General features: G+C 39.9%; 1 protein-coding gene across 1 annotated transcript; it reads right to left on the reverse strand.

Moving 5' to 3' along the window:
- Positions 1–22,967, reverse strand: LOC134531265 (uncharacterized). The gene is made up of 10 exons (XM_063366957.1): positions 22,956–22,967; positions 21,966–22,108; positions 19,914–20,076; positions 17,686–17,967; positions 17,230–17,354; positions 16,552–16,722; positions 13,755–13,954; positions 11,570–11,778; positions 9,684–9,946; positions 1–190 (listed from the first exon to the last, which is right to left on the reverse strand). Exons 1-10 carry the CDS (start codon positions 22,965–22,967, stop codon positions 1–3), a joined length of 1,758 nt encoding a protein of 585 aa, XP_063223027.1.
- Positions 22,968–27,492: the final 4,525 nt, after the last annotated feature.

Below are 27,492 nucleotides of genomic sequence, written 5' to 3' on the forward strand. Positions count from 1 at the left end.
TCACCTGTTGCAGCGCGCCGCCTCCAGGAGCAGCAGGCCCAGAGACAGCAGCGCCCCCGACAGCAGCAGGGCGAACGCAGGGGTGAGGCCCTGAAGGCCGACCGTGGCCACCTCCGACGACGACAGACACGTGGGCCTCGGCGGCCTCCAGACCCTGCTGTGGTGGTCCAGCAGGCCGGCCTCCGCCACCCTGCGCAGCCTGGCGACCCCCTGGGTTCGCTCGCCTCGTGTCCCTCTCTGTCACCGCGATGAACTGAGAGAGTTTGTTTGCCTCAACAAAATATGTGTTTGTATGAATATATTTTGTTAATTCAAACAAATATTTTGTAGTAGGAAAGATTCTGTCGACCCAACAAAATGATGTCAACTCGAATGTATATTTGGTTAGGTGTAAAAAATAATTTTTGTTTCTTACCGAATTAAGTTAAGCTAACAAAATATTTTGTTCCACCAAGTAAATATTTGTTTTGCCATATACGAACAAATATTTGTTTGATTCAAACAAACCTTTTTCTCAGTGTGGAGGTGTTTTAGGCTCTGTCATCGCAATTCGAGATCACGGATTCGTTAGATACAGACACGTTTAATGCGTGTCATGTTGTATTCATCAGCTCTCGTAGTTTTTCTCCACGTGTGCCATTTTCCTCGTGCGACCTATCCACTAATTCTCTGTTTTACTTACTTTGTTGGTGTATACTAATAACTTATTTATTTAAATTACTCAATGTGGTTTAGATTATGAGCACTACATTTCTCTTTGATTATTAAGCTTACGTAAGTTCACTTTATAAGATGATAGTTCTTATCACTGTTGTGGTCACTCAAGCTATAGGCTAAGCATGTCAACACGTCTGGTCTTTGCCAGGGTCGTACTTTCCTTCCGGAACAAGTTAAAGGTGTTAATTAGCTTCTCAAGACAAATAAAATGAACCCAACTGTAATCGCACATGGATTGATGTCGCTGTAGTAAAATATCAGCAAGCTGATCACACTGTCGCTGTTCTCATGAACAAAATATTTGCTTCTAAGAAACCAAACGAATACGCTGATACGTTGATTGGTAGACCTTGTTTACCCAACAAAAAGATTTTGGTCAACTCAAATACACAAGGTCAGTTTCTTTGGCTGTACAGGTTTGTTTGAGCAAAAACAGAATTCACATCTGCTGTTAATTTTATGTTTTGGACTAAGAAAGCAATTTTTCTTTTTATTTAGTTTGCCTGGGTTCTCGCGCTTTCATCCTCGCACCGAGCAAATGGGCGCCACGATGAAGCACTGGACTCACTAGCAAGAATCTGAGTAGTGTAGTAGAAAAAATCTTAACTACATGCAGAACTGAAAACAAATTCATTCTAAAATGTAATGTTATTGACTGTTATACCGGCTGCAGAGGAGACCACGACAGCGGAGAGCTCAATGGCTGCGGTGTCGACAGCTGCGGAGATCCCGATACCGACTGCGGAGGAGACATCGATACGTGCTGTTCCATCATCATCATCTGCATTCCAGACATCAATTAATGAAGAGCGTACATCGCATCAATGCAAATATTGTGGTGCATCAATAACCTGCAGTAGGTCTCTGACAATCTCTCGAGAGACATATAATACATTAATTAAATTTATTTGTGAAGGTTTGCTAATTATTCATAGGGCATGGACAAAAATATTATTATCATTGTTGCAAATGCTTGTAAAATAATTGATCATACCAATATATTTATAAAGACTCATGGCAGAAAACACATTATCCAGCCACGCCTAATATAAAGAGGCCATACATCATTCGTTGGTACAAGAGCCAATAGCAAGAGACATCCTGTGATATGCTGATACTAAAGGAAATAGGATGAGATTTATAACGATAGGCTGCTCGCTGAAAACACCTTAGTGACTTTAAAATAAGTTCCCAAACAAACACTGCTTCTCAGTTGTTTCTCAATCCAAATTACGAAGGTCTGCGATGTTGAGTGAGTAAGTCTCACTGAGGTGATCCTGGTTCGACTACCGGCGGGGTCGAAACCCGGAGTGTTCTCGAGTTGGAGACTTGGCGGACGTTGCCGTGAGCCGGTGGGTTTTCTGGAGGTGCTCCTGTTTCTCTACGTCACTTCCCCCTCGTCCCTCTGATGGCTCCGATGTCGACATGGCGTTCACTCATTCAAGGATATTCTGTGCTGTAACCAGGGCCGGGTCTGTGTACGGGTTGAGGGGGGGGGGGGGGAGGCAGCCTGCCCTGGGAGTCTGGTTGTCTGGTTAGATAGGGGAACAGAATGGGCCGAACAAATTTTTGTAGAGACTAAAAAAAATTGTGAAATAAAATACTAATGAAAAAATAATTATGCAATACCTAATAAGTGACTGAAAACGATTTATTTCCGACATTAATGTTTTAATTACCTAATTTTAAATTTGTGCACTTATTTTTGTTGTAACTATTTATATGTATAGGATTTACGTAATACAACACTAGAAGTAAGTTTAGTTTCTGTGCTTTGTCAAATAATATTTCAATTTTGTTATTTAACAATGTAACACAATTGAAACGATGTTTTTTTTAAATCCTATCTTTGATCATTATATGTTCCTATAAATACAGTACATGAAAAAATTACATTGACACCTTAGCGCTTAGCTGAGTTTCGAAATAATTTAACTTAAATTAAATTTTACATTCACCCTAATGTACAAAGATGCAAAGCTATGTCCGATACATTTATTTCTTTTGGGAAAGGGAAATTTCTGCCCCGAGCTGAGGGAAGCTTGGCTGCAACGCAGAGAGCGAAGCGTCTCTAGGAATGGCAAAACTTTTCAACACATCGATATATCGTTCTTTCGATATCGCTTGAATTATATCGATACCAATAAAATATTGGCCTGAAAATATCTATGTTTTCTATATATTGGTCTAATATAACATACAAACTTTTACCCATTCTTTACTTATTATAAAATTATTAAGTATATGTTTTATTGAGTTCTTGATACATCTAAGCTAACATAAAGGAATTACCAAACACAAGTTTAGCTCTTTCTAGTTAAAGTGAATACAATTTAGTTTTTGAAGTGAAAACTTCTATAGGAAGGTTTGGATAGGGAATAAATTGATGTAAGTCGTGATCGACATGGTCACGTGATGTGTTAACGATAACACTATATCTGTTTCTATTAGTATAACTTATTGCGCTGGGCCAGCTGTGAATGTGTGTATATATATAGCTATAGGTATATATATAGCTATTATATATATATACTTGTCGACCTGTGTTATGTGTACTAGCTGCGCGCACCACCGAGTATATAGCTCTCTCCCTCTCTCTCTCAATAGAGAGAGAGAGAGAGCTATATTCTCGGTGGTGCGCGCACAGCTAGTACACATAACACAGGTCGACAAGTAATGCACACGACATACACCAATACATATCTTATTAATATGCGTCTTCAGTCCCTGTACATCAGTGCTGTGTATATGTGAATCGAATATGTGTATACAGTCTTCAAATTGTGTTTTTGTTTAATTTTCATTTCAAATCTTAAGTATACGATTACCTACTGTGCAGTAAAAAGTGAGTATAAAATATATTAATATTCTCATATATATATATATATAATAACGAAGAAAACGGAGTCTTTGTAGCAATATACACTAAAAATTAGGAACATCATTATTTATTTTTGACGTGACGTCTAATAAATCGATGAACGCCGGCTGCACGCACGAAAAAGTATCCCGTTACACACATTGTTCCGTTACGCTGTGTCCCGTTACGCTCATTGTACGCTTGCGCCGCATCTATCTCTCTTCCACTCGATTGGCCTATGCGTCCGAGGAGAAGAAAGACAGCGGCAGAACAAAACTTACATCTACAAGTGAACTGTTTCGTAACTGGTTATAAAGTGAAGTGAAAAGTTAATGTGGTTTTCATTGCTTATTACAACAATTTCGGCAATAAAGGTTAATTATTCTTGCATTTTAAAAATCTGATTACTAGTATAATTTCAAGTATTTATTATTTTATTATTGTTACGATTTACTGCGGGTTCGTAAATGATAGCCCCATTAAAGATTGTTTTCACACACAAATTTATTTATTGCCACTATTTACATTAATAGCTAATAATCTAAAAATGCCAATTAATCAATTGTACTTAAAAAAATGTTGCTTCCTCCAGTCACTCGTTTCCTCCAGTCACTCGTTTCTCACAATCCACACACCTCGCTGGGCTGCACCTCCGTCGCCGCACTCCGCCGCCGCCGTCGCACTTCCCCTTCGCCGAGATCCCCCGCCGCGCCCGCGACGCTATCGCCCGGAACTGAACTCTTCGCCCTGGAACCTTCGTCCAGGGACTTCGCAACTCTATCGCCCGGATACTCCGCCGCGGGAAAACTCCCGTGTTCACTCTGAACTCCACTGACTCCCTGCCCTGACGTCCTCGGGCATATATATAGGGGAAAGTGGGGAAATACCGCACACTTAAGGAATAAGTGCTATAAATTGAAATTTATTATTTATTTTAAAATATGCTGACTAATTATACGAACCTAGATCTATACCTTTTGCATCTCTATAATATAATCTGCAAAAAACTAATTAGTTTATTTACATTTTACAACAAAACAAAATGATGCAATTGTGCTGTATTCCCCACCCCATGGGGCAATATCGCACACACCATGGGGCAATGTCGCACACCACATTATTATGTACAAGCACGATATCATAAACTAACTACCGACTATGTAGCATAAATTACACACTCAATTTAAACTTTGTGTTACATTTAGACCTTTGGGAACAATATAAATCTAAGACATGTATATCAGGCCAGAAAATTGCACATTAGAATTATTTCTACATAATAAGTAATTATTAATTTTTATGTTTTCCTCTCACAGTCCAACAAATCAATTAGCTTTGCAAAAGTCACACACAAAATTTTCTGCTGTGTCAGATGCGCTACAGTCAGCATGTACCCATCCCGAACAAAAACACATCTGAACCACAACTCCTTATTTCTGCCAAACTCCCTACAAAACATGCACGTGTCACTTGAATCAGGTGTAGGCGTAGTTGCACATTGGTTAAATTATTGGTCAAGATCGTCAATATCATTGTCATCGCATAAATGTGCAAAAGAATCTGCATCACTTGCTTCATCGGAACTGGCAGTGTCAAAAAGGTTTCTTCTTTGGACCAAATTTGCTTATTTTCTTACTTTTCTTTACTGTCTTCTCAAGCTTCAATTTCTTATTGCTGGTGCTCATACGCCTGTCAGGATTTGCTTCTCTTTTCTTAGCTTTTAGCTTTTTTTATGTTCTTTGCTTGTTTTTTCTTCATAGCTTCTTCAAGCACGACTTTAGTTGGAGTTGCAGTGAAAATTACCGAATGCTGCCTAGACCGATGCCTAGGTGTTGCCTCTGAAGGTCCAGCTGTAGGTCTAAGACAAGGAATGGGATTTACATCAGAAAACCTAATGGAAGTTGTAGCAGTAGATAAATCCTTTTCAGTAGGCCTAATGACAGTTTGCTGGTAACATTCAGCGTTTTCACTCGATTCATTCACAACATTTTCTTCCTGAATGTTTTCGTTGTCACTGACTGTAGGTCTAACCGTATGATAATGACTATTCTCGACTTCACTTCTCTCTGCAACATCATCAGAAACAGTTACAAGGTCAGACGTACGCCCGGAACTTATCTGGTCGGTAGGGAATGTAAAATCATCCTTTGTGAATTTATCAAGATTCATGAGATAAATTCCTGCAGCAGAGAATCCAGAAACTCCTTTCTCATTAGTCGCAACCCTCATAAATGCTTTGTTGAACAACATTGCAACATCGTCTGCCCTTATCCTTTTAAATACATTTCCTTTAATAAACAAGCCGCACTCTCTGTTGTAGGCATTTTATAAGGGACCAAAGAATGTTAAGTCCAGTGGTTGGAGACGATGCGAGGTGTGAGGAGGAATCATCATAACAATACCATGATCTCGACAAAAATTGAATGCATTTAATGTCTTGTGAGAGTTATAGTTATCGGTGATCAACAGCACTGGGTCTTCTTTTGTTGGCTTCGCATGTGCTTCATAATGCTCCAGCCATTTAATGAAAAGATCTTCGTTAATCCATCCATTCTTAGAGCAGTCATATATTGCCCCTTCAGGACCTCCCTTCTTCAAAGTTGGACTCATCCTCACTCTTGGGAAAACAAACATCGGTGGTATGTATGACCCACTTGCACTCATAGCCATGCAGACAGTTATGTTTTTGCCTCTTTCCAGGCTTATTAGTGATCCAACTTGTTTTTGGCCTTTGGGCGCCAAAATTTTTCTTGGAGTCTGAACAACAGATATTCCTGTGTCATCCATATTGAATATTATTGACCCCTGAAATTTGTGTTTCGTCATTACTGTTTCAAGGTTTGAAGAAAACTCTTTTACAGCAGCTTCACTGAACCCAATAACTCTATTCAAACTTGTTGATTCTGGCTTGCGAAGGCTGACTTGTGGATTTCGCTTAAGAAATCCTCGAAGCCAGTCTTTTCCAGCTGTTCGAGAACTTGCATTAAAATCATTCCGGATAGAATTTTTCTCAGCGAATCCGAAAGCAATTCGGCGCAAATCTACAGGCATGATTCCATAAAACATTCTAGCCATCGTTATTATATGATTGGTTAGTTCCTTTTCTTGCGCTGCTGAGAAGACGGAGTTTCTACCTAAGCTAGCTTCGTGTGAGTGTCCAGATTTGTACTGATCTTTTAGAGTGAATACAGTAATTCCAAAAGATCTTGCTACTTCCCTAAGCCCTCGACCCATTGACATGGCATTCAATGCTTCCTTCATACTCTCTGCAGTCCATTTCGCTCTATTTGTGGTTCTCACTCTCTTCCTCGCCATCTGTGAAAACAGTTTTAAAATAATACTTGTAGGAGTCATATCCACTATGTAACATTGTATCGTAACTACGTCTGCATGAAAACAAATCCTTACAGTTGGCCTAAAGAGCCGACCAAATTGGCTTATAAGACCATGCCAAGTAGTTTTATAAGGGTCTTGACAATATTTATACACCAAATTTATCAAACAATTTGCTGCATAAACATATGAAAAATAAGCAAAAATATTGTTCATGTATTGTATTTTATTATTCTCCTTTATTGACAGGCAACACACAGTTGCTTAAAAATAATGTTTTGCACCTACACATGATTTCTGTTAGTCTATTTTAAATAAATGACTGTAAGAAAATTTTAACGGAATTCTTTATGATAAATTAGTTTTCTATCTGGAAAAATATATTTAAAAATTATATTTAGTCATAAACCACAACAAAGGGGCAATACCGCACAGTGTACGCCATTACCCACCCTACTTGTGCGGTATTACCCCACGATGTGTTCCGCCATTTTAGCTCCTCTAAACAAGAAACCAAGTTCGTTATTCAAACGATATATTTAGCAGACTACCGTAAAAAAATGCCGAATCCAACCAGTTATATGAATTAAACTTAAATTGAATATAAATAGTACTTACCTCTTAAATAAAAAACAACAAAATAAGAAGGAAATGTTAAAAAAAACTTTCGGAGCAGGTCGCGACACTCATACGGCTACTACCAAAATAGTCTCTTACTACTTAGTTCACCCACTCTTCCGCTAGAGCGTGCCACGTACAAGGCGGCGCTCAGCCTACAGTTAACACAAAAAAAGGGGCTGTGCGGTATTGCCCACCTGTGCGGTATTTCCCCACTTTCCCCAAGGCCCCGGCGCAATTCCAGAGAGCGGCCGGGGCCAGTCGCGTCATTCCGACGGCAGAAATCACTCGAAAATACGTGTCGGCGGCTCGCGCAACTCCGCAGCTGGCAGGTTTAGGATGTCAAGCTAACAGTTTCGCGCGGGGGGAGCGGAGAGCTGGAGGTAGATAAAGCGGCGACCCAGGTGCGCACGGCACATCTCATGTTACGGCGTGCACCTGCGCGTGACGCGGCCTTGCTAACGTTCGTTACATTATTAAAAGAAGTAGCATCTGTCGGCGAGTGCAGTAATAATAGGTTATATTACAATTGACTAAAAAATTATGGTGATTCATATAATTGATAATATATATTTTATTACAGTTTATTTATATGAAAACTTGTTCATAATTATATTTAATGTGGTTAATGTGGTTTTCATTGCTTATTACAACAATTTCGCCAAAAAAGGTTAATTATTCTTGCATTTTAAAAATTTGATTACTAGTATAATTTCAAGTATTTATTATTTTTTATTATTAAAATCAAATGGTTCAATTTTATTCATAAAAGTATGCAATCATTTCATCAATATTTTGTTATGACGTTGTCACGTTAAACTATCGTCCGTAAACCGACTTTGCAGATAACCAATTTTTAATTCTCCAAATAGTTGGCTACAGTTGTGCTAAACAATAATATTCACTATCAAAGAATAACTATAACTGGCAGCGGCAGTGTGAAAACACAGTAACGGAAACTGTTATTTTTTACAAGTCTATAGTTCTATATAATTATTGTACAGCGAGACTGTAAGTTTGTTTGCAGAAAATCAACTAAAAAATTGCCAGTCTAGTTATACAAATTATATTTCACTGTTATGAAATTACACAATTCATGCTGAACGAAGAACATCACTTTGTTTGTTACCGAGGTTAGATGTTACTAGACGTACCGCACGTGTTATTGACATACGAAACCACAGTAAACTCGTGTAATAACATCATGTCAGTGTTAAGAAGACTGCAAGTATCCGCTCTACCACTCTGGTTCTGGGGGTAGAGCGCCTGCCTTGTGACTTGTAGGACCCGGGTTCGCGCCCCGGCTCCTCCAAGGCGGATTGCCCAGACAAAATGGTGGCATTTTCTCTGGTAGGAATACAATCCCTTGTAACAAGTCAGGCTACCAAAGAAACGGTGGGTGGAACAGAAAAAAACCTTCCAGGTGGCTTCCAAATGGGGAGCCCGTTTCTTTTCTTGGGCTCCCCATGCGGTGGCCATTCCGGGGGTTTCTCCGGGGGAACGGAGTTTTGCAAAAATATTTTTTTAATACCTGCAATTCAAATTTTATAGTAATTTAGGAGTTATTTTACTAACGTGAATAAACAAATTTGTTGTGTGATAATATTTTTTCGTAAAAATTGCGAAAAATTTAAGTTTTGATTAATTTGGATATCCAAAAATAACAACTGTTTGTTTATAGTTTGAATTTTTCACTTCTGTCGGCAGTCCTCGTGGCTGCTTTGAATTTTTTTACTTTTCGATAATTCATCCATAATAATGTTTCCGTGTATTTTTTTCTGCAGCGTTCATTACTTGTAATTTTTATGGATTGTTTTGTTACAGACTTCTATAGATGTCAAGCCAACAATAATGTGGAAAAAAGAATAATGGATGGTAAAAAAATTGAAAAAATTTGCTGGTAAGAGCAGTAATTTAATTATAATTAACTGAAAACACCATATATATAATTTTTTTTGTCAAACTTAAAGGCGTTAATTTTTCGGTATCTCTTATTATACATATGTTCTGCTAATCTTATTTACAGATAATTTTAATATTTTTTAAATATTTTTTTGAAATTCGATATTACCGGAACCAAACATTGATATAAAAATCATCGACACAAAAAAAAATCGATGTATCGATGTAATGTTGGCATCTGCGGGCGTCTCACCCGCGCGTGACGAGCTCCTTGAAGGGCGAGCGCTTGCGCACGGCCACGTAGCACGGCTGCGGCGGGAACAGCTGCACCTCGGCCAGGCTGCACTTCTTCTGCTCGGGGAAGGAGGCGCGCACGGCGCCGTACAGCCGCCAGTCCTCGGCGTGGAAGGCGAACTGCTCGCGCAGCACCTTCTGCACCCCGGCGGCCAGGGGGAGGTCCGGTCCGGGGGCATTCCTCGCGTGCAGTCGGCGGGCCACCGCGTCCGCCTCCCCAGACTGCCCCGCCGTCAACACGTCATATCGATACATCGATAGTGATCCGCGAGACCTGCGAGCCGCGGTGTGCGGGAAGCCTACAACTCACGCAGTTTCGGGGTTCCCCGCGCAAGAAGAATTTCCGAAGATTTCCGAAGTTTTTGCGTTTTGGTACTAACGCCACTTCAGCCGCTAAATCAGAAGTTTCCGATGAAAACAAGCATGTTGTGACTGACCTAACCTAACATAACCATTCGATTTTTTTTTTTAAATTTCAATTTTTGAGAAAAAAATCCGTAGTTGCACGAACGTGGTAGGGAACCGAAACTACGTGAGTTGTATGTAGGCTTCCCGCGGTGTGGTTCAGTGATGTCAAAGGGCCGGCGACCACCGAATAGTTAACGTGTGCGATGAATGAACTACTTTGTAACTATGAAAATTTTGACTACCCAATAAGCTTGTTTTTTTAAAGATTTTACTTTTATTTCAGGTATTTAAAAACTATCGATGATTTGTTTTGGTAGTTATTTAATTTAAATACAGATTAAAATGATTGTGTGTCGTCGTTGTTGCAATATATGAGTATTGCCATAGAAGTTATGAAACCGTGGATAAAAAAATACTACAGTATCAGTTCCTGACCTCAAATAATGTTTACGTTAAACTTCATTGTTAATACGTTTGGCTCCCCGTTACGCACATTGTCCCGTTACGCTGTGTCCCGTTACGCTCATTGTACCCTTGCGCCGCATCTATCTCTCTTTCACTCGATTGGAACAACCATCGATTTGACCTTTTCGAGGCACATTAAACTTGAAACACTCCCATTCGTTTCCTACTTTTCCTATCATCGTCCTATCCTTTACAGAATAACACAGATTGTAAGAAGTTAAATAGCAATCATGTATAAAAGTTATAGTTAAAATATTCTCTTCGTTAAAGTAATAAACATATTTGAATTAATGAGTGCATTTAAAAGTAAATTTATCAATTAAATTGTAGATTTAATTTCACTCCTTCTTTGTATCCATACAAAATAGTGATAATTCAATAAAAATGATTCAATTTTATTCATAAAAGTATGCAATCATTTCATCAATGTTTTGTTATGACGTTGTCACGTTAAACTATCGCCCGTAAACCGATTTTACAGACAACCAATTTGTTTTTTGTTTTTATAAACTTCAAAAAATCTACTGACAGTAATGTTATATCCTAAAGGGAAAAAATCAAATCTAAACACCGATCATAATTTCACAGGAGACACGATTTATAGCATTCAGTCACTATTAATTACAAGACACTTTTTTATTGATTATTTGATTTGGTCCCAAAGAGCCAACATTTTAAATATTAAATTATATAAAAATGCCATGACAAAATATATTGAAAATAAATGGGGTCTTTCATTTACTTTTACTTAAAAAAAAATTGAATATTATCATTTAAGATATTCTTGATGCAATAAAACTAGAAAATCATTTCCAATTTTCCTTTGCAAAATAATTTTGATGATAATTTTTTTAAATATTTTTTATTAATTATAAAGTTGTGTCTAAAACTTTGGTGATCTTTGGGTGAATCTGGCAACCGAGGACAGCGCCAACAGCTGATGGTGCGCATCGGGGAGGCAGTCTGCAGCACCTGGAAGTAGAGCTTGTAGGGCGAGTCCTCGACGCCGAACTGCAGCTGGCTGTCGAGCAGGCGGCCAGGGGTGTCCACGGAGCGCGGCACCTCCGACAGCAGCGCCGACACGATGCTGGCCGAGTACGAGGCGTACGACAGCAGCGTCAGCAGCAGCAGCGACAGGAAGGCGATGCGCCAGCTGGCCAGGCGGCCGTCGCCGGGGAACCCTGCCCGCCCAGGCGCTCACCTCGGCCTTCGCCCGTCGCACGACTTGCACAGGGTGCAGGGCCGGATTTAGGGGAGGGCAACCGGGGCGAAAGCCCCGGGGCCTCCACAAACGGAGGGCCCCCAGAATAGAGACTTCGGGAAAAAACATATTTCAAATTCCGACAAGTAAACACTAGTAAACATCTTTTCCTTTGATATTATTGTTAAATATTAACAGAAATATTCATTAACACTAAAATTTAATTTCATATAATCCTTGTCTCCGATTATATTTATGTATGTTTTTTTTAATACTAAGAGAATCTACATGATTTTACAAATAAATTATTTATTGGAAAACTCGACTGAAAATAATTGTTCATTTTATTTGGAAAATAATTTGGTGCCAGAGGGCCTCCGCTCCTCTGTTGCCCCGAGGCCTCCAGACCTCTAAATCCGGTCCTGACAGGGTGTCAGCCATGATCCTTGAATTGTTTACACATTATACCTACTATTTGACATTTCTGAAAGACAAACTGCCGTGGACTATCTCACTGATAAATATATATATATATTTCTAGTTAATCAAACGCTTCTTTAAATACTGTTACAAGCATTCTAGAGGCGGGGCTGACAGACAGGACAGTATGCCTGATAGCCCGTCAGCTGGCCCGTTAGTCTCCGGGTGGGGCGCGGTCCATTAGTTCGACACATTCCTTGTCAGATTAGAAACGCCACCTCGCGTCCCCCCCCCCCCTTTTTTTCCTCGTCGCTTTGTCAACGAACTCTCCGTCCCTCTGGACGATTCGGAAGCCACCGCGTGGAATGGCATAACTAGAACGCCATTTCTCTGGGAGCTTCCGGTGTAACGTTGACCCTGATATGGTACACTTCAAAGGGGTGCGAGATCATTCCAGAAGGGGACTGATGGGTATAAAAACGGAGACGCCATCCTCCGAGGCAATGAAGTGAGGAGGGCGAGTGACCCCTTGGTGAATGAACGCAGACGATAGGCGACGGGTTTCGTGTGCGGAGACTGGTGCATCGTGACTGTTCTGTGCGACGGAAGAGTGTGTAGTATGAGGCAGTGTGTCGGTACAGAGGCGCGCAGTAGTGAGAGCCACTGTGGAGCCGAGCTCCAGTGGGAAGAGTAAACTGTGGACGAAATGAACGAATTAACAATTTATGGACAGACATTTTAAATTTTATAATTTAATTAATAGTGTAAATAATAGTTGATGAATTGGGCTATCCTTTTAGAATATGTTTTCCCACTAGTAACAATACTGTCACAAAAAAAGTTTAGTTGAGACAGTGAAAACAATTGTTAACTGATGATATGCATACTGATGTCGTGCGCAGAGACTAGTTGATGCTCATAACTAGAGACCTGCAAAATTCGCGGATTCATTGACCTCTAGGATAGACTCCACAGTCCTTTAAATACTCGCGGAAATGACACCTTTTTATTGGCTACTGACGCGTGAGACGTTTCAACTAGGCTGTCAGTAATTCGGCACTTTCTTGGTTTAGTGTTTCCCGTTGGCTCACAGTTCCCCGGATAAAATGTGGGTCAATCGCAGAAGCGGTACGAAGGTATAAGTTGTTTTGATTCTAGCCTATCGCGAAATGAATCCGCGAATTTTGCATGTCTCTACTCATAACTAGAGACCCGTGAAATTCGCGGGTTCAATGACCTCCAGGATGGACTCAAATATCCTCTACACACTCAGGCAAATGCCAACTGTTCATTGGCTGCTGACTTGTGAGTCGTCTCGACTAGGTGGCCCTGTGATTCGACACTTCTATGGGTGAGGGTCTCTAATTGGCCCTCAGTCATCCAGATTAACAGTGAACCAATGACACAAGCAACACTAAGGTGTAATTATTTGAATTTTAGCATAACACGAAATGAACCCGCGAATTTTGCATGTCTCTACTCATAACTTAGCCGTGCACTGAACGGCAACCAAACACGACCAACGAGCGGGCCTACCTTGCAGGCCGACGCAGCCGACGACCATGAGCAGGGTGTCGCCGAGGCCCATGCGGAGCGGGCACGCGCGCGCCCGGGACGCGAGCTGCACGGTGCCGGCCGCGAGGGCGCACGTGCCCGCCAGGGCGAGCCACAGGTCGCCGGCGAAGGGCAGCAGCAGGAAGCGCGGCCCGCCCGTCACCGGCGGGTGCCTGAATATGCTGCACAGCCTGCCGTCCCCCTTCGTCACAACCACGACGGGACGCACCACGACGCCGAAATACCACAATGCCTAAATGCCAAATTGACCAAAACGCCGAAATACCACAACACCGAAATGCCAAATTGACCACAACGCCGAAAGCTAGAAAACTACCGTGTACCACAACGCCGAAATACACTAACGCCGAAAAATGTCATTGCAGGACTGCCACAAAGGTAAGGTTAGGTTAGACTAGGTTAGCTTAGACTAGGTTAGGTTAGACTAGGTTAGGTTAGGCTAGGCTATGATAGGTTAGGTTAAGTTAGGTTAGGTTATATTACGCTAGGTTAGGTAAGGTTAGGTTTGATTTTGGTATTTCGGCGTTAAGGTACATTTATGAAACACACACAAATTCATTCAGTTGTTATTTCGGCGTTGTGGTACACAGCAGTTTTCTAGCTGTCGTTCTAGCTAGTTGTGGTCAATTTTGACATTCGGCGTTATGGTATTTCTGCGTTGTGGTAACGACCCAACCACGACTACACGCCGAGTACTGGCTGCGCATTGCAGGAAGGGGTTTGGAGGCGTGGTGCATCAGCATGAAACCCCGCCCCTCCACAGGGCGGAGGGAGGAGGGAGAGCAGCCGCCTCGACAGCTACAACCAATCAGCGCATGTGCGCCACTTGGATTGGCTTGGGAAGGGTGGTGAGGGGGGAATGAGGGAGGATCCTGCCTTTACTTTCCAAGTCCCTTCCTAGCTGTGCATATTTCCACACGGACCAATACGTGGCGCCACGCAGTCGCCTGAACAAACCACCGAGTGACGCCACTGAGTGGTGCCACTCGGTGGCTCGTGTGAATGAATAAGCTGCAGAGAAGCACCACAGAGGAAAGTATTTGGTCGCAAAGCAAGGAAGATAAGAGTTGCAACTCAATGCTTTAGCTAACGCTCTTATTTTCTTTGTAAATCAGTGAACTTTATGGTATTTATAAGCAATCTAAAAGCTCAAAAGTCGTTCAATTATTTAAAGTATTGATTTTTGGGGGGGGTCGCACGTTACTGGGAGAATTCACCATATATATTTAAGATTATATATAATATATATTTATTTATTGTGAATATTAGTGAAATAAATTGTGTCTACAAAGGTTTTCAATTTTATTATGAAGTTTATTTATATAAGTGAGGTTAGATGATACTTCTTTAGGCACTTTATGAAAAAAATGATGCAAGTGAATTTTTACGATGCTCGCTCACCATGCAACAAAAATTGATAGGATAAAAAGGCTACATATAAATAAAAATTATGTATATGCTTTTAAACCATATCCTTTAGTGATTAATATTGAATACTGATCCATATAATTAAAAATATTTATTTATTGTGAATATTGATTAAATAAATTGTGATTATAAACTTTTTAAGTATTTTAACGTTATTAGAGTTATTTTCTTATATATATGATTTATTTAATATAACTAAATTATTATTAAATAAATAATTAGAATAAGACATAAAAATAACAATTCAGCATAATTATAGAATGCCATTACTAATTAAAATATATCTCGATTATTTCACTAAATTAAATAATTAATTTTACACATTATTTCTGAAGGAAAATTTTTGACTACGCTGTCTGTGAATCCCGTCTATCTCCCTTGTTAGCGCATGACGCAACTCGTATATTTATCCACCCCTCTATTTCAATCCACGGACTACTGATGAGACAGAAAGCGTGCGCTAACTACGCAGTGAAATAACAGTGATCCAAACACTGATGGGTAGAGACCTGTAAAATTCGCGATTTCAAATCCCTAAAGGATAGACTCCATGATCCTCTACGCACTCGTGCAAACTACATCTACTGATTGGTTAGGGATCGTCCATTAATCACGTGAGGCTCGAAAGGGGGGGGGGGGAGGGGGTCGGGAATAATCATGAAATATCACAAGGGGGAGGGGGGTGTAAAGAGATATCACGTGTATTTTTTTTTGCCCGATTTCTACTAACCGAAAAGTGATGCGTGACCTTGACTCGCCGTAGCCAGGCAACAATATCCCCACCCGCCGCAATATGAACCACCCGGCTCGGCTTGCCAGTCGCTAGTAAGACTGTGATTTTGGCACCGAATACATGCGTAAATCACATATTTATCACTGTGCTTAATTTTCCAGAATTAAATTAGATTATACCTATATTTAAAGATAATATTCCGAAATTTTTAAAAATATTTTGCACCAAAAAGTACACGTGATTTATTGGGGGGGGGGGGGGGTGTTATTCTGAAACCTCACCACAAATCACTAGGGGGGAGGGGGGTTAAAAATTTTCTAAAAAAAACATTACGTGATTAATGGACGACCCCTTACCGACTCGTAACACCTGTTGACTGGAATGATCGTGATTCGCTAATTCTTCTGTTAAAAATTTTTCATTGGCCCAGAGTCCTTCAGATAAACGGTGGCCCAATCACTGAAGCAAAATAATGTCAAAAGTATTTGGACTCTATCCTATCGTGAAATGAATCCGCGAATTTTACAGGTCTCTACTGATGGGGTTATTTAACGGTTGAATCTCTCTTCCCCGTTGTTGGTTGACTGGTCCACTCGCCTGAACTTCCAGGTGTGGCCGGTGAAGTCCATGTGGCGCAGGCGCGCGCGGTTGATCTGCAGCGCCGTCACGTGCAGGTCCACGCGGCCCTCGGCCATCATGCGCACCAGGCCCTCCAGGCGACCCGAGTCCACCACGTACCCGTGGGCCGAGGTCGGCAGCAGCTCCACGCTGGCACACGCGCGAAGGGAGACTTCACAGCGGTTTGGGAGTTCCTCGAGGCACAGTGGCCGGATCCAGGATTTTGGTTTTGGGAGGGGCTTGACCCAGCTGAGGCTAGGCTTTATCAAGGCAAACACTGAAACAATAGTGGACCCAGATGCTTTTGGAGGGGGCTTGAGCCCCTTAGCCCCCCCCCCCCCCCCCCCCCTTATGGATCCGCTACTGTACGAGGCACGTCAACGACCATACCGACTCGGTAGCACCGGGAATCCAACCCACGATTTTGTTGTGCAAGTCGCTAACTCTTTGTCTCAGAAGAGCTCATTAGGGACATTTTGTTTTGGTTTCAATACTGGTTGAATTTTAATATTCTTAAATATTTCTCACAAATTGAATATATAACATAATGGAAACATTTTATGTGATGGTAAAAATATTATAATATTTGAGAACATGAATGTTGCATGACGCCTGTAACGATAACTGCCGCTCGTTAAATGATGCATCGCTACTCACGTGAAGTTGAACTGCTGCATGAGAAACTGGAATATGGCGTAGCTGAACGTGGCCAGCGGTTCTTTCTCCCTGAACTCCGGCAGCGTCAGTTGGGAAGCCAAGTCGCCGTCGGGAATGTGGTTCATCTAGGACAAAAATGTTGAACGAGATGTAAGACATCGTTAGAAGTTTTCTAGATGTGGACCCCAAAGAGCTTTTGTTCGAGTTTTTTTCTTGGATTAAGTGTAAAAAAAACCGAGTCAAAGTACCTAATGGTGTCTTTTGATTCAGAGGACTGCCTGTTCGTTAAAAGAGGAGGCAATGCATGAATGCCTTGTCAAATTGGCGGTCATTACGGATGCATGCTGGGTGAGACGGTGAGGAGGAGCAGCGACATAATGCTACGTCTTGCTCGATGCAAGCCCAAGTCAGGTATGTTTAGACAAACGGCAGAAGGATCAAGCAGCGCTCACTCACCAGGATGCCAGCCCTGAGCACCAGGCCCTGCAGGTCCCTCCTCCAGCCGTGCTCGCAGCCCGCCAGCCGGCACTGCACGCCTGACGACGGGCCCCAGCGACCCGCGGGTGTGACGACGGCGGGGCGGCTGCCGTCCAGCCCGTGCAGGTCGTACAGGCGGCCTCCCAAAGCCCACGTCACCTCGCTGTCCACGCTGAGGTTCAGCTCCGGGACCCGCTCGATGTCTCCCTCGGCCAGCACCAGCCAGAGCAGGCCGGCTCCCAGCAGCTCCTGCCTGCAGCCCTGGGCGAGGGAGAACTACCAAGTGTAGGAGGCTGCAGCCCTACCCCGAGATATAAGTGACGTGATTCTTACTTAAGACTGTTAAAACATTTACATGGAATTTTTGACGTGACAACGTCTAATAAATCGATGAACGCCGGCTGCACGCACGAAAAAGTGTCCCACTACGGATGTCCCACTACGGATGTGTCCTATTTGCTCATTGTACGCATACGTGGCATCTCTCTTCATGCTCATTGTAGGGCCTACGCATGCGTGGCATCTCTCTTCCACTCGATTAGAACGACCATCGATTTGACTTTTCAATCATATTTTCGTCGTTTGAATTATTAATATTATGTAATTTAACGATTGTCCACCGATTTTCAGCACAATCGGTACAGTTATTTAAAAGTAATGTTGAATATTCAAATACGTTTTGAACCAACAATGGTGTTTTACATTTACACATAATAATGCAAATTACAACCGGGATCTTTTGCACAATGTTTAAAAAAATATTGTAACACATTATAAATAAGTTTGGTGTATTTGGGATGCGTATTTGTTATAAAATCGAGTTATAAAAACGAAATAATATTATTCCCCTACCGTGAACAAAATTTTTATAAATGTATATATAACATCTGAAACTATTAATTATCGAATATGGCCTCGTGGGTGAGCGATCAGCGGCGCTGTTGAAAGGTTGTCGGTTCGATGCCCGGCAAGTGCGAAATTTATTTTGTACTTGTAAATATAAATACGACGCACGTAACATTTCAAAAGTAATAAATATATTTGAATAATGAATGCAAATAAAAGTAAATTTATTAATTAAATTGTACATTTCATTTCACTCCTTTGTATCCATACAAAATAGTGATAATTCTATAAAAAATGATTCAATTTTATTCATAAAAGTATGCAGAGGTAGATTTTATCATACAAAAGATAGAAAAATTTAAAAAAATTCTTCCTCAAAGAATATAATATTTTTAATGCCTAAATGGTTTGGTTGCAAAAACCTTTTACGGCTCAGTCTCAGGCCGAATATGATATTTCCTTTTCTTCTGGATCAATCATTTCATCAATGTTTTGTTATGACGTTGTCACGTTAAACTATCGTCCGTAAACCGACTTTACAGACAACCAATTTTTTTTTGTCACATTTATACTTCCAATGAACCCAGCAACACAGAGGTAGCTATCAGCTTCGCCTGTTCGGAATTGCTCCCTACTAAGACTACTAGTGGCGGGAACCACGCAGAGGTCGCTACTTGCTAACTATGGCAGCTCTGGCCTACAAGAAGCTGGATTACGGGAGGACGCCACGACTCCTAGCAAGAGAGTCATAGTTACTCCCGCCAATTATATTGTTATATATATTCTTCAATTATACTGAATTATATTTTTATATATAATTGTTGTCTTTTCAAAGAATTATAATGTATTCACACCTCAAAGCCTCCTCCAACCCTCCTCCCTTCGCCCTTTCAATGATTTTTGCAATTGTGAAGATGAAATTAATTTTAATCAATGAATATCTCCCTCAGTGTCGGCTGTGAAGTAGGTACTATATGATCTGCTTGCACGTCTCTGGCCTCTCTGGGACTCGATGATAACGTCATCGATCCCAACCCTTTACGAGCACCGAGTCAGTCAGTGAAGGAAAACTTGGGAGTAAATCAAATATTGACTGTTGTAAGGCATCATCCAAGTTACAATATGGCTGGCGCGTTTTCGAGTAACCGCGGGATAACCAAGTGAGAAAAAAAACAGGAATTCATGAAACGTGATTGTTACATCTAAATTAAATGAGCGGACAAATTTCGTCTGTGCCATCCAGATATATGAACTGCCTTCTACAGCGAAAACATCGTTGGATTCTTAGCAAGTGCAAGCCAAAACTCTAGGCTGTTTGTAGAATATAAAGCCAAATGGAAGGGTCTCGTCTTTTTTCTCACCTCCTGCAGCACCATCTGTCCTCGGGCGCAAGTGAAGTCCAGGAACACGCCTCGCTTGTGATGTCTCTGCAGCAGTGCTGTCTGCATCGTGGTGATGAGGTCCTCGTGGCTTGGTGCCGATGTCCACACCATGCTCGCCGCGAGTCGCTTTATCAGCGCGAAGCTGTCTGTGGATAGCACTTCCGCGGTAGCGTACTGTCGCTAGCAGTTCTCCTGTCTGTCACATCATCAAGAGTACGTTCTACTATAGCATCCTAGATCATGGTGATTAGGTACATGTAGATTTATTCGTCGCAGATTCTTTTGACTTGAATATTTCAACATTTCAGCATACAACACTAGATACAGTATACCCACAACACTGGACCATAGTTCGAAAAGTCAATTCAGTCTGGTTAGCGGTATGTGGCCACTGGCGTGACTTCGGCATACTCTGTGGATGGTCCACCACGGCTCAAGCAGTCCTGGATCCGAAGATATTTGCCACAGGCAAAAATCCCAGATCCGACCGTAAAACGAAAAACGTGTCCTGCTTTAGAACATGTCTGTGAGGAGCGTGATGTACACACAATTATTTTGATCTTGCTCAAGAACCTTATAGAATTTTAATTGTAGTAATTAGAGTAGGTGACCAATTAAACTGCGTGATGATTCCCTTCTTTTCTATAAATAACTATTTGATTTATTGAATATAATATCATTTTTTATGCGTATGCGTCTCAATATCTTAATTTTAAATCTAAGTGATTTTTAGATAAGTATTATTTTTATCATAAAAAAATAAGTCATACATATATACTTTGTGATGGAAAAAAAATTGTTACTTCTTACCTGTGTTGGAACATGTGTAGAGTATTAGTTCTCTGACTCTCTTGAGAGCGAAGTAGTCTTCTACAAGGGATGTGACGCCGTCATCCAGTAAACTTGTTGCTAAGTTAGCGCTGATTACAGCTAACGTTGCCCGCACGAGCCAGACGTGGTGCATGTCACCTGCTTCCCCAAAAGTTAGTGATTCCCCTGCGGCAAATGACTGAAGGGAAAAAAAATGGGTTGATTACCCACGAAATACATTCCACCTCTAAATTCAGACTGAAATGTTTTGTTTTGTTTAAAAGACACTTTTTAAATATAATTAAAATACTTTTGTTGACATTAAGTAAAGTGAAGATAATGTTAGTTCGTGTAAAAACAACTTACCGAGTGGTCGTGGTCTGGCAGTAAGGCCCTGAGCCAGACACTCTCGGCTTCTGTTCGCGGCGAGTGCTCGGGCGTAGCGTGACTGAGGTCGGTCGCTGACGCTAGGCATCGCGTCGTCAGAACCCCCTCCGCTCGATTGAAGTTCAATTTCCATTCCAAATTTAGTTGACAAACGGCGGTACTAATGGGTGGGATTCAGAAATTTGTGTATGAGAAATGAAACCTTGTTCAGGACTCAGGTATTCCTTTTGTCAGATTGTGCAATGGCCAGGCATTACGTCTGTTGTTATAGCTGGTTCCCATGACTGCTTAACGTAAAATTTCTTTCAATTATGCCTGTGACAACCGAGTCTGCACATGTCCGGCTAAAACGTTTGACGATAACACCTATAGGGTGTGTTTCTGCGTTGCGCGATAAAAATAATTTGTAACAGGTTACGCAAGTTGATAATTGTGCCTACGTCACCTTGCCTAGGGTAAGTAGTCCGAGCGCTACACCACGATACTAGGAATATTTTATGACGATATTTTAGTTATAAGTATTAATCTTACTTGCAGGCAAAGTAATTAACACATTTTTAATATTTGCCTGATTTGTTCCACTGCAGACTGTCTTAGTAAAATGGAAGACTTATATTTTATTATATATTTTTATTTGTAAGTTACAAACCATAATGAATAAATAACTATAATTACAACGTTGTAAATAAAAATGAAGTAATTCATTAATATAATTAATAAGTTTGTATTTTGTAAATATTATACGTGCAAAACCCATTGATCATTCATGCGTCATTGCTGGTTGTGTGAAGAGTATTGTTGCTCCGAGCGTCATAGAGGGAATGGCGGCGGTACTCGAGGTATCTGTCGTAGTGGATGACTCGGAGGATGTTGGTGAGGAGCGGGTACTCGATGTTGAAACAGCGCCCGGCCCAGTCGTCGGCGTCGAGAGCCCACACGCTGGCGCCGCCCAGGTCGCGTCCCACGGCGTACAGCGCCTGCGAGGAGTCGTCAGTCTGTCATTTGGACTGAACACTAGGGGGGTTGTTGCTGGCCAATTACTGCACGTTACTGGTGGTCTTTGAGAGCGGCACATATATATTCGTAAGTAAATTACGAGGATTAGCAAGCAGCAAGTATTTTCGAAGAATGTTATTAGATCCCAGCATCATCCAGCTTATGGTATTCATTTCGTATTGTCTGAATAGCTAGAAATTCGGGAAAAAATATCAAAATTTTATTAAATAAATTTGCAATTAATATACTTATTGATTCGATCGATTCCTCTCCTTGGTTCGATCCCTTGATGATGCATAAAATCTTAATTTTATATAAAAAATAATAATTTCAATAAATCATATTCAAAATCCTAAAAGATGCTTAAAATCAACTACTATCATTATCCTATAAGCCATTCCGACTGCCATCTTGGATATTTGTATTTATTGACTTATAAATTCGGGAAAAATTCCAAAATTCAACGAAAAAATATCTCATTAATTTACATATCGAACCGATGGATTCCTGTCGTCAGTTTGCTTCTTGACCAGTGACAAGTGTAACTAAATATTAAATAAATTTTATATTTTGGTTTCCATTACCTTTCGCGGAGTTTATCAATCATTCACTCTACGAAAAACAACTCAAGAAATTATACGACAATGTTCGACGAATTAAATACGATGCCGATAAGCCTAACATGAAAGTCTAGTTTTTGATACTTCGAATAACCTCTAAACCGTTCATGTACAAAGCCATCCATACATAAAGACCAATCGTCTTCGGACCGCGAGGCCGGCTCATAAACAATGTCAGACGTATAGACCAGTTATGTCCGAATCTCACATCCTTCTTCATCGTCAGCTAATTATATTAAATTAAATTACATTAAAAAACATTAAATTACAAGAGGACCAAGAATCCCATCAAAAAGGCAGCACATTTTGGAAGCACCATCAACAAAATGGTAGCACATTTTGGAAGCACCATCAACAAAAAGGCAGCACATTTTGGAAGCACAATCAAAAAGGCAGCACATTTTGGAAACACCGTCAACAAAAAGGCAGCACACTTTGGAAGCACAATTAAAACGGCAGCACATTTGTAAGCACAATCAACAAAAAGGAAGCACATTTTGGATGCACCGTCAATCAAAAGGAAGCACATTCTACAAAACGAAAGCTCATTTAACGAAAATGATGGTACATTCTCACGTACATTCAACTCAGTAGTCAAAGTTAAGTTAGGATATAATGTCTCCATTAGTATATGAATCCATCAGTTTTTAGTTCCATAAGTCATTGGCTCCAATAGTCATTGACTCCATCAGCTCCAACCGCTCCAGATGCACAAAAGCTTCAACAGCTCCAAAAGCTCCAAAATCTTCAATGCTCCAACTACTCCAAATGCCCCAAAATGCACAAAATCTCCAACAGCTCCAAAAGCTTCAATGCTCAACAGCTCCAAATGCTCCAACAGCTCCAAATGCTCCAAAGCTCCAAAGCTCCAAAGTGCCATCAGCTACAAATGCTCCAACAGTCTATGGCTCCAACAATCAATGATGTCAAAAGTATTTGACTCCAAATAGTCTTAGGCCTTGCGCTATTTGACTACAAGACCAAGATGCTACGGAGCTCCGATACTACAGAACTGCATGTATACATGAGTACTTGACTATGAAGCTACACGTCTACAAGGCTCCAATTGCCGCACCTGTCTTCGACGGAATTTTCTCTTTTGCTCCAACTGCTCAAACAGCATTATGTTATAAGATTACAAGGCTACTTGGTTACGTAGCTACAAGGCATCATGACTACGTGACTACGAACCATGTGGTTATGAGACTATGCGATTGCGAGTCTACATGGTTACGTGATCGCGAGGCTACAAGACATCGAAGCTTCCAGAACACAAGGTTACGTGATTACGAGGATACAGGACTACAAAACTACCAGAACACAAGGTTACGTTATTTCAAGGCTACTTGGTTTCGTAGCTACAAGTCTACGAGGCTCCAAGGCATCTTGACTATGTAGCTTCCAGAACACAAAGTTACGAGACTGCGAGGCTACAGGACTACGAAGTTTCCAGGACACGAGGCTACGTGGCTACGAGACTACATGACTCTAACTGACTACAATAGCACCATTCAGTGGTGAGAGTTAATTTATCTCATGCAAAATAACCTGTTTAATGTATTGTCGATTATTGTCAACAGATGAAACCACATGTTGCTTACAGGTAAATATTATTTAGTTATTTTATGTGGGATGCGGGATGCTCACTAACGATCGCAAAAGAAGGATGGCTTCGCTAGACACCAAGGAGAAGGAAGTTCGTCTCGCATGTTAGTGCTTCACAGATGTCTCATGGTATATTATATGACTGAGTAATGGTTGTTTATTTTTTGAATCCCACCTGGTAAAAAAAAATTGCAAGTGCTGATTTAGTAGCAGAAATTCACCAATTAAATGTAACTCCAAATAAAAAGTCATGACTCATTAGGTAAAAAATCCTTCATGCAGGGAGCGGTTTCTCAGAATAGACAGAAAAACTTGAGGAACCACAGGAGCACACGCAGAAAACCATCATCATATTGTCAAGAATAATCAGGAGCAAACGTATCGACAAGAATAATCGGGAGCACACGGAGAAAACCAAAACACTTTTCTTTTATATCATAAAATAACAGAAAAAATATTTAATAAATAAAAATTAATAATAAAAAATTAAAATTTAAAAAAAAAATTCATAAAATTTTGGCTTTTGCTAGAACTCTATCTTGGCTCAACAATGTAAATACAGAAATGTAAAAATTACAATGACTTCCTAAAATCCTTTAAAATAAATACACACACCTAAAACAGCAAAATTAATTTTAAAAAAATTGTGTCTGTAAAGACGGTTTACTGACGATAGTTTAACGTGACAACATCATAACAAAACATTGATGAAATGATTGCATACTTTTATGAATAAAATTGAATCATTTTTATTTTTATAATAAAATAATACTTGAAATTATACTAGTAATCAGATTTTTAAAATGCAAGAATAATTAACCTTCATTGCCGAAATTGTTGTTGTAATAAGCAATGAAAACTACATTTACATTTCACTTCACTTTATAAACAGTCGACGAAACAGTTCACGTGTAGATGACTTGTAATTAATTTTAAAAACTGGCGTTTAGCTATAAAGTTTTATGAACACGTTTTCATATAAATAATCAGAAAAAATATCTATCATCAATTATATGAAAAACCATAATTTTTAGTCAATTGTAACAACCTATTATTACTGCACTCGCCGACAGATGCTACTTTTTTTTAATAATAAAAGAATAAATACGTGAAATCAGATTTTTAAAATGCAAGTATAATTAAAATTTACTGCCGAAATTGTTGCTGTAATAACTTTTCACTTCACGTGTCGAGGATAGATTGCGCGATTCGTTCGGTTCGCGTCCGTCACCATAGATAGCAGCACTGTAAGGGAATAATATTATTTCGTTTTTATAATACGATTTTATAACAAATACGCATCCCAAATACACTAAACTTATTTATAGTGTGTTGCAAATTTTTTTTAAATTGTTCGTTAAAAACGTATTTGAATAATCAACATTACTTTTAAATAACCGTACCGATTGTGCTGAAAATCGGTGGACGATCGTTAAATTACATAATATTAATAATTCAAACGACGAAAACATGATTTAAAAGTCAAATCGATGGTTGTTCCAATCGAGTGGAAGAGATGCCCCGCATGCGTACAATGAGCATAACAGGACTCATCCGTAGTGGGACAATGTGCGTTATGGGACACTTTTTCATGCGTGCAGCCGGCGTTCATCGATTTATTAGACGTTGTCACGTCAAAAATGTAAATATATAAAAAACGTAGGAAATTTAATTAGGTAGGATCCTATAAAAATGTAAAAAAAAATACTAAGTAATATGTCTGCCATAATATTAAATAAGTTACTTTAATGAAAAAGCGATAAAGAAATTCGGATTGTAAGTATACATAGATAATGTGATACTGTGTTTAAAAAATATAGAAATGAAACAACAAAAAATATAAATAAAAGGTAAAAATATTTTAAAAAAATCATGTCCACCCGTGCGAAGCCGGGACGAGCCACTAGTGTTGAAATAAATAGAATATTTTATTTATTTTTAGAAATAAAATTCATGTGCCTATAAATATTTTGTCGTCAAAAACCGTCAATAATAATTCAAGAAAATATATACCGATAAATGGTTGAACACACAACCACTCACTGACTGACACTTAATTTAAAAATTTTTGTACAAAAGCAATTTTTTTTTTTAATGTTTCAAATGTTTGTTTGAGCTTTATTTATAACATGTTTGAATGATAATGTTACAGTTACTAAAAACTAATACACTACAAAATTACAAAAAAAAATATTTTTACAAAACTCCGTTCCCCCGGAGAAACCCCCGGAATGGCTGCCGCATGGGGAGCCCAAGAAAAGAAACGGGCTCCCCATTTGGAAGCCACCTGGAAGGTTTTTTTCTATTCCACCCACCGTTTCTTTGGTAGCCTGACTTGTTACAAGGGATTGTATTCCTACCAGAGAAAATGCCACCATTTTTCCTGGGCAATCCGCCTTGGAGGAGCCGGGGCGCGAACCCGGGTCCTACAAGTCACAAGGCAGGCGCTCTACCCCAGAACCAGAGTGGTAGAGCGGATATTTGCAGTCTTCTTAACACTGACATGATGTTATTACACGAGTTTACTGTGGTTTTGTGTGTCAATCATTGTGGAAATGAAATTATAACTGCTCAGGAGTTGCTTGAGATAATATTATAATCAACACTCTATCACATGTTCTGAATGCTCCTAGACCTTTTTTTTTTTTCAACTAAGTTTGATTTTTTTTACATTGAAGCCATATGTAAAATATTTAAAACTGTATCTAATAAACATGTTTCCGAATATTGTTTCATATTTTTGTATACGCAATCATAAAAAATCAATGGGACGTATAATAGACAATGTTATTATTTACTTGCATTTCTAACAAAAAAATTAATGTATTTCCTACTTTTTTTATAAATGTAGTATGGTCACAATAGTTTCCAAAAAATCTATAAATGTGCATTTTCAAAACGTTTCTAATTGTTTTGAGTATTGCTCTTGTAACGGGCCATCGCATCGGTTATTTAAAAAAAATAATACATAATTTTTTTCTGACACAAGTACATAAATAGGAATTAATTTATCATCCTTCGTATAACCTTTCTGAGAATATAAATTCATATGATCTGCATGAATAAAGTAAAAATTCATAATAGTTTAGTTGTTTATATGGTATGTTGGTCACAGATAATAGTTTAGTGTGAAATTTCTT

Source organism: Bacillus rossius, chromosome 3 (genome assembly GCF_032445375.1).
Source record: "Bacillus rossius redtenbacheri isolate Brsri chromosome 3, Brsri_v3, whole genome shotgun sequence".
NCBI classification, from domain to species: Eukaryota; Metazoa; Arthropoda; class Insecta; order Phasmatodea; family Bacillidae; genus Bacillus; species Bacillus rossius.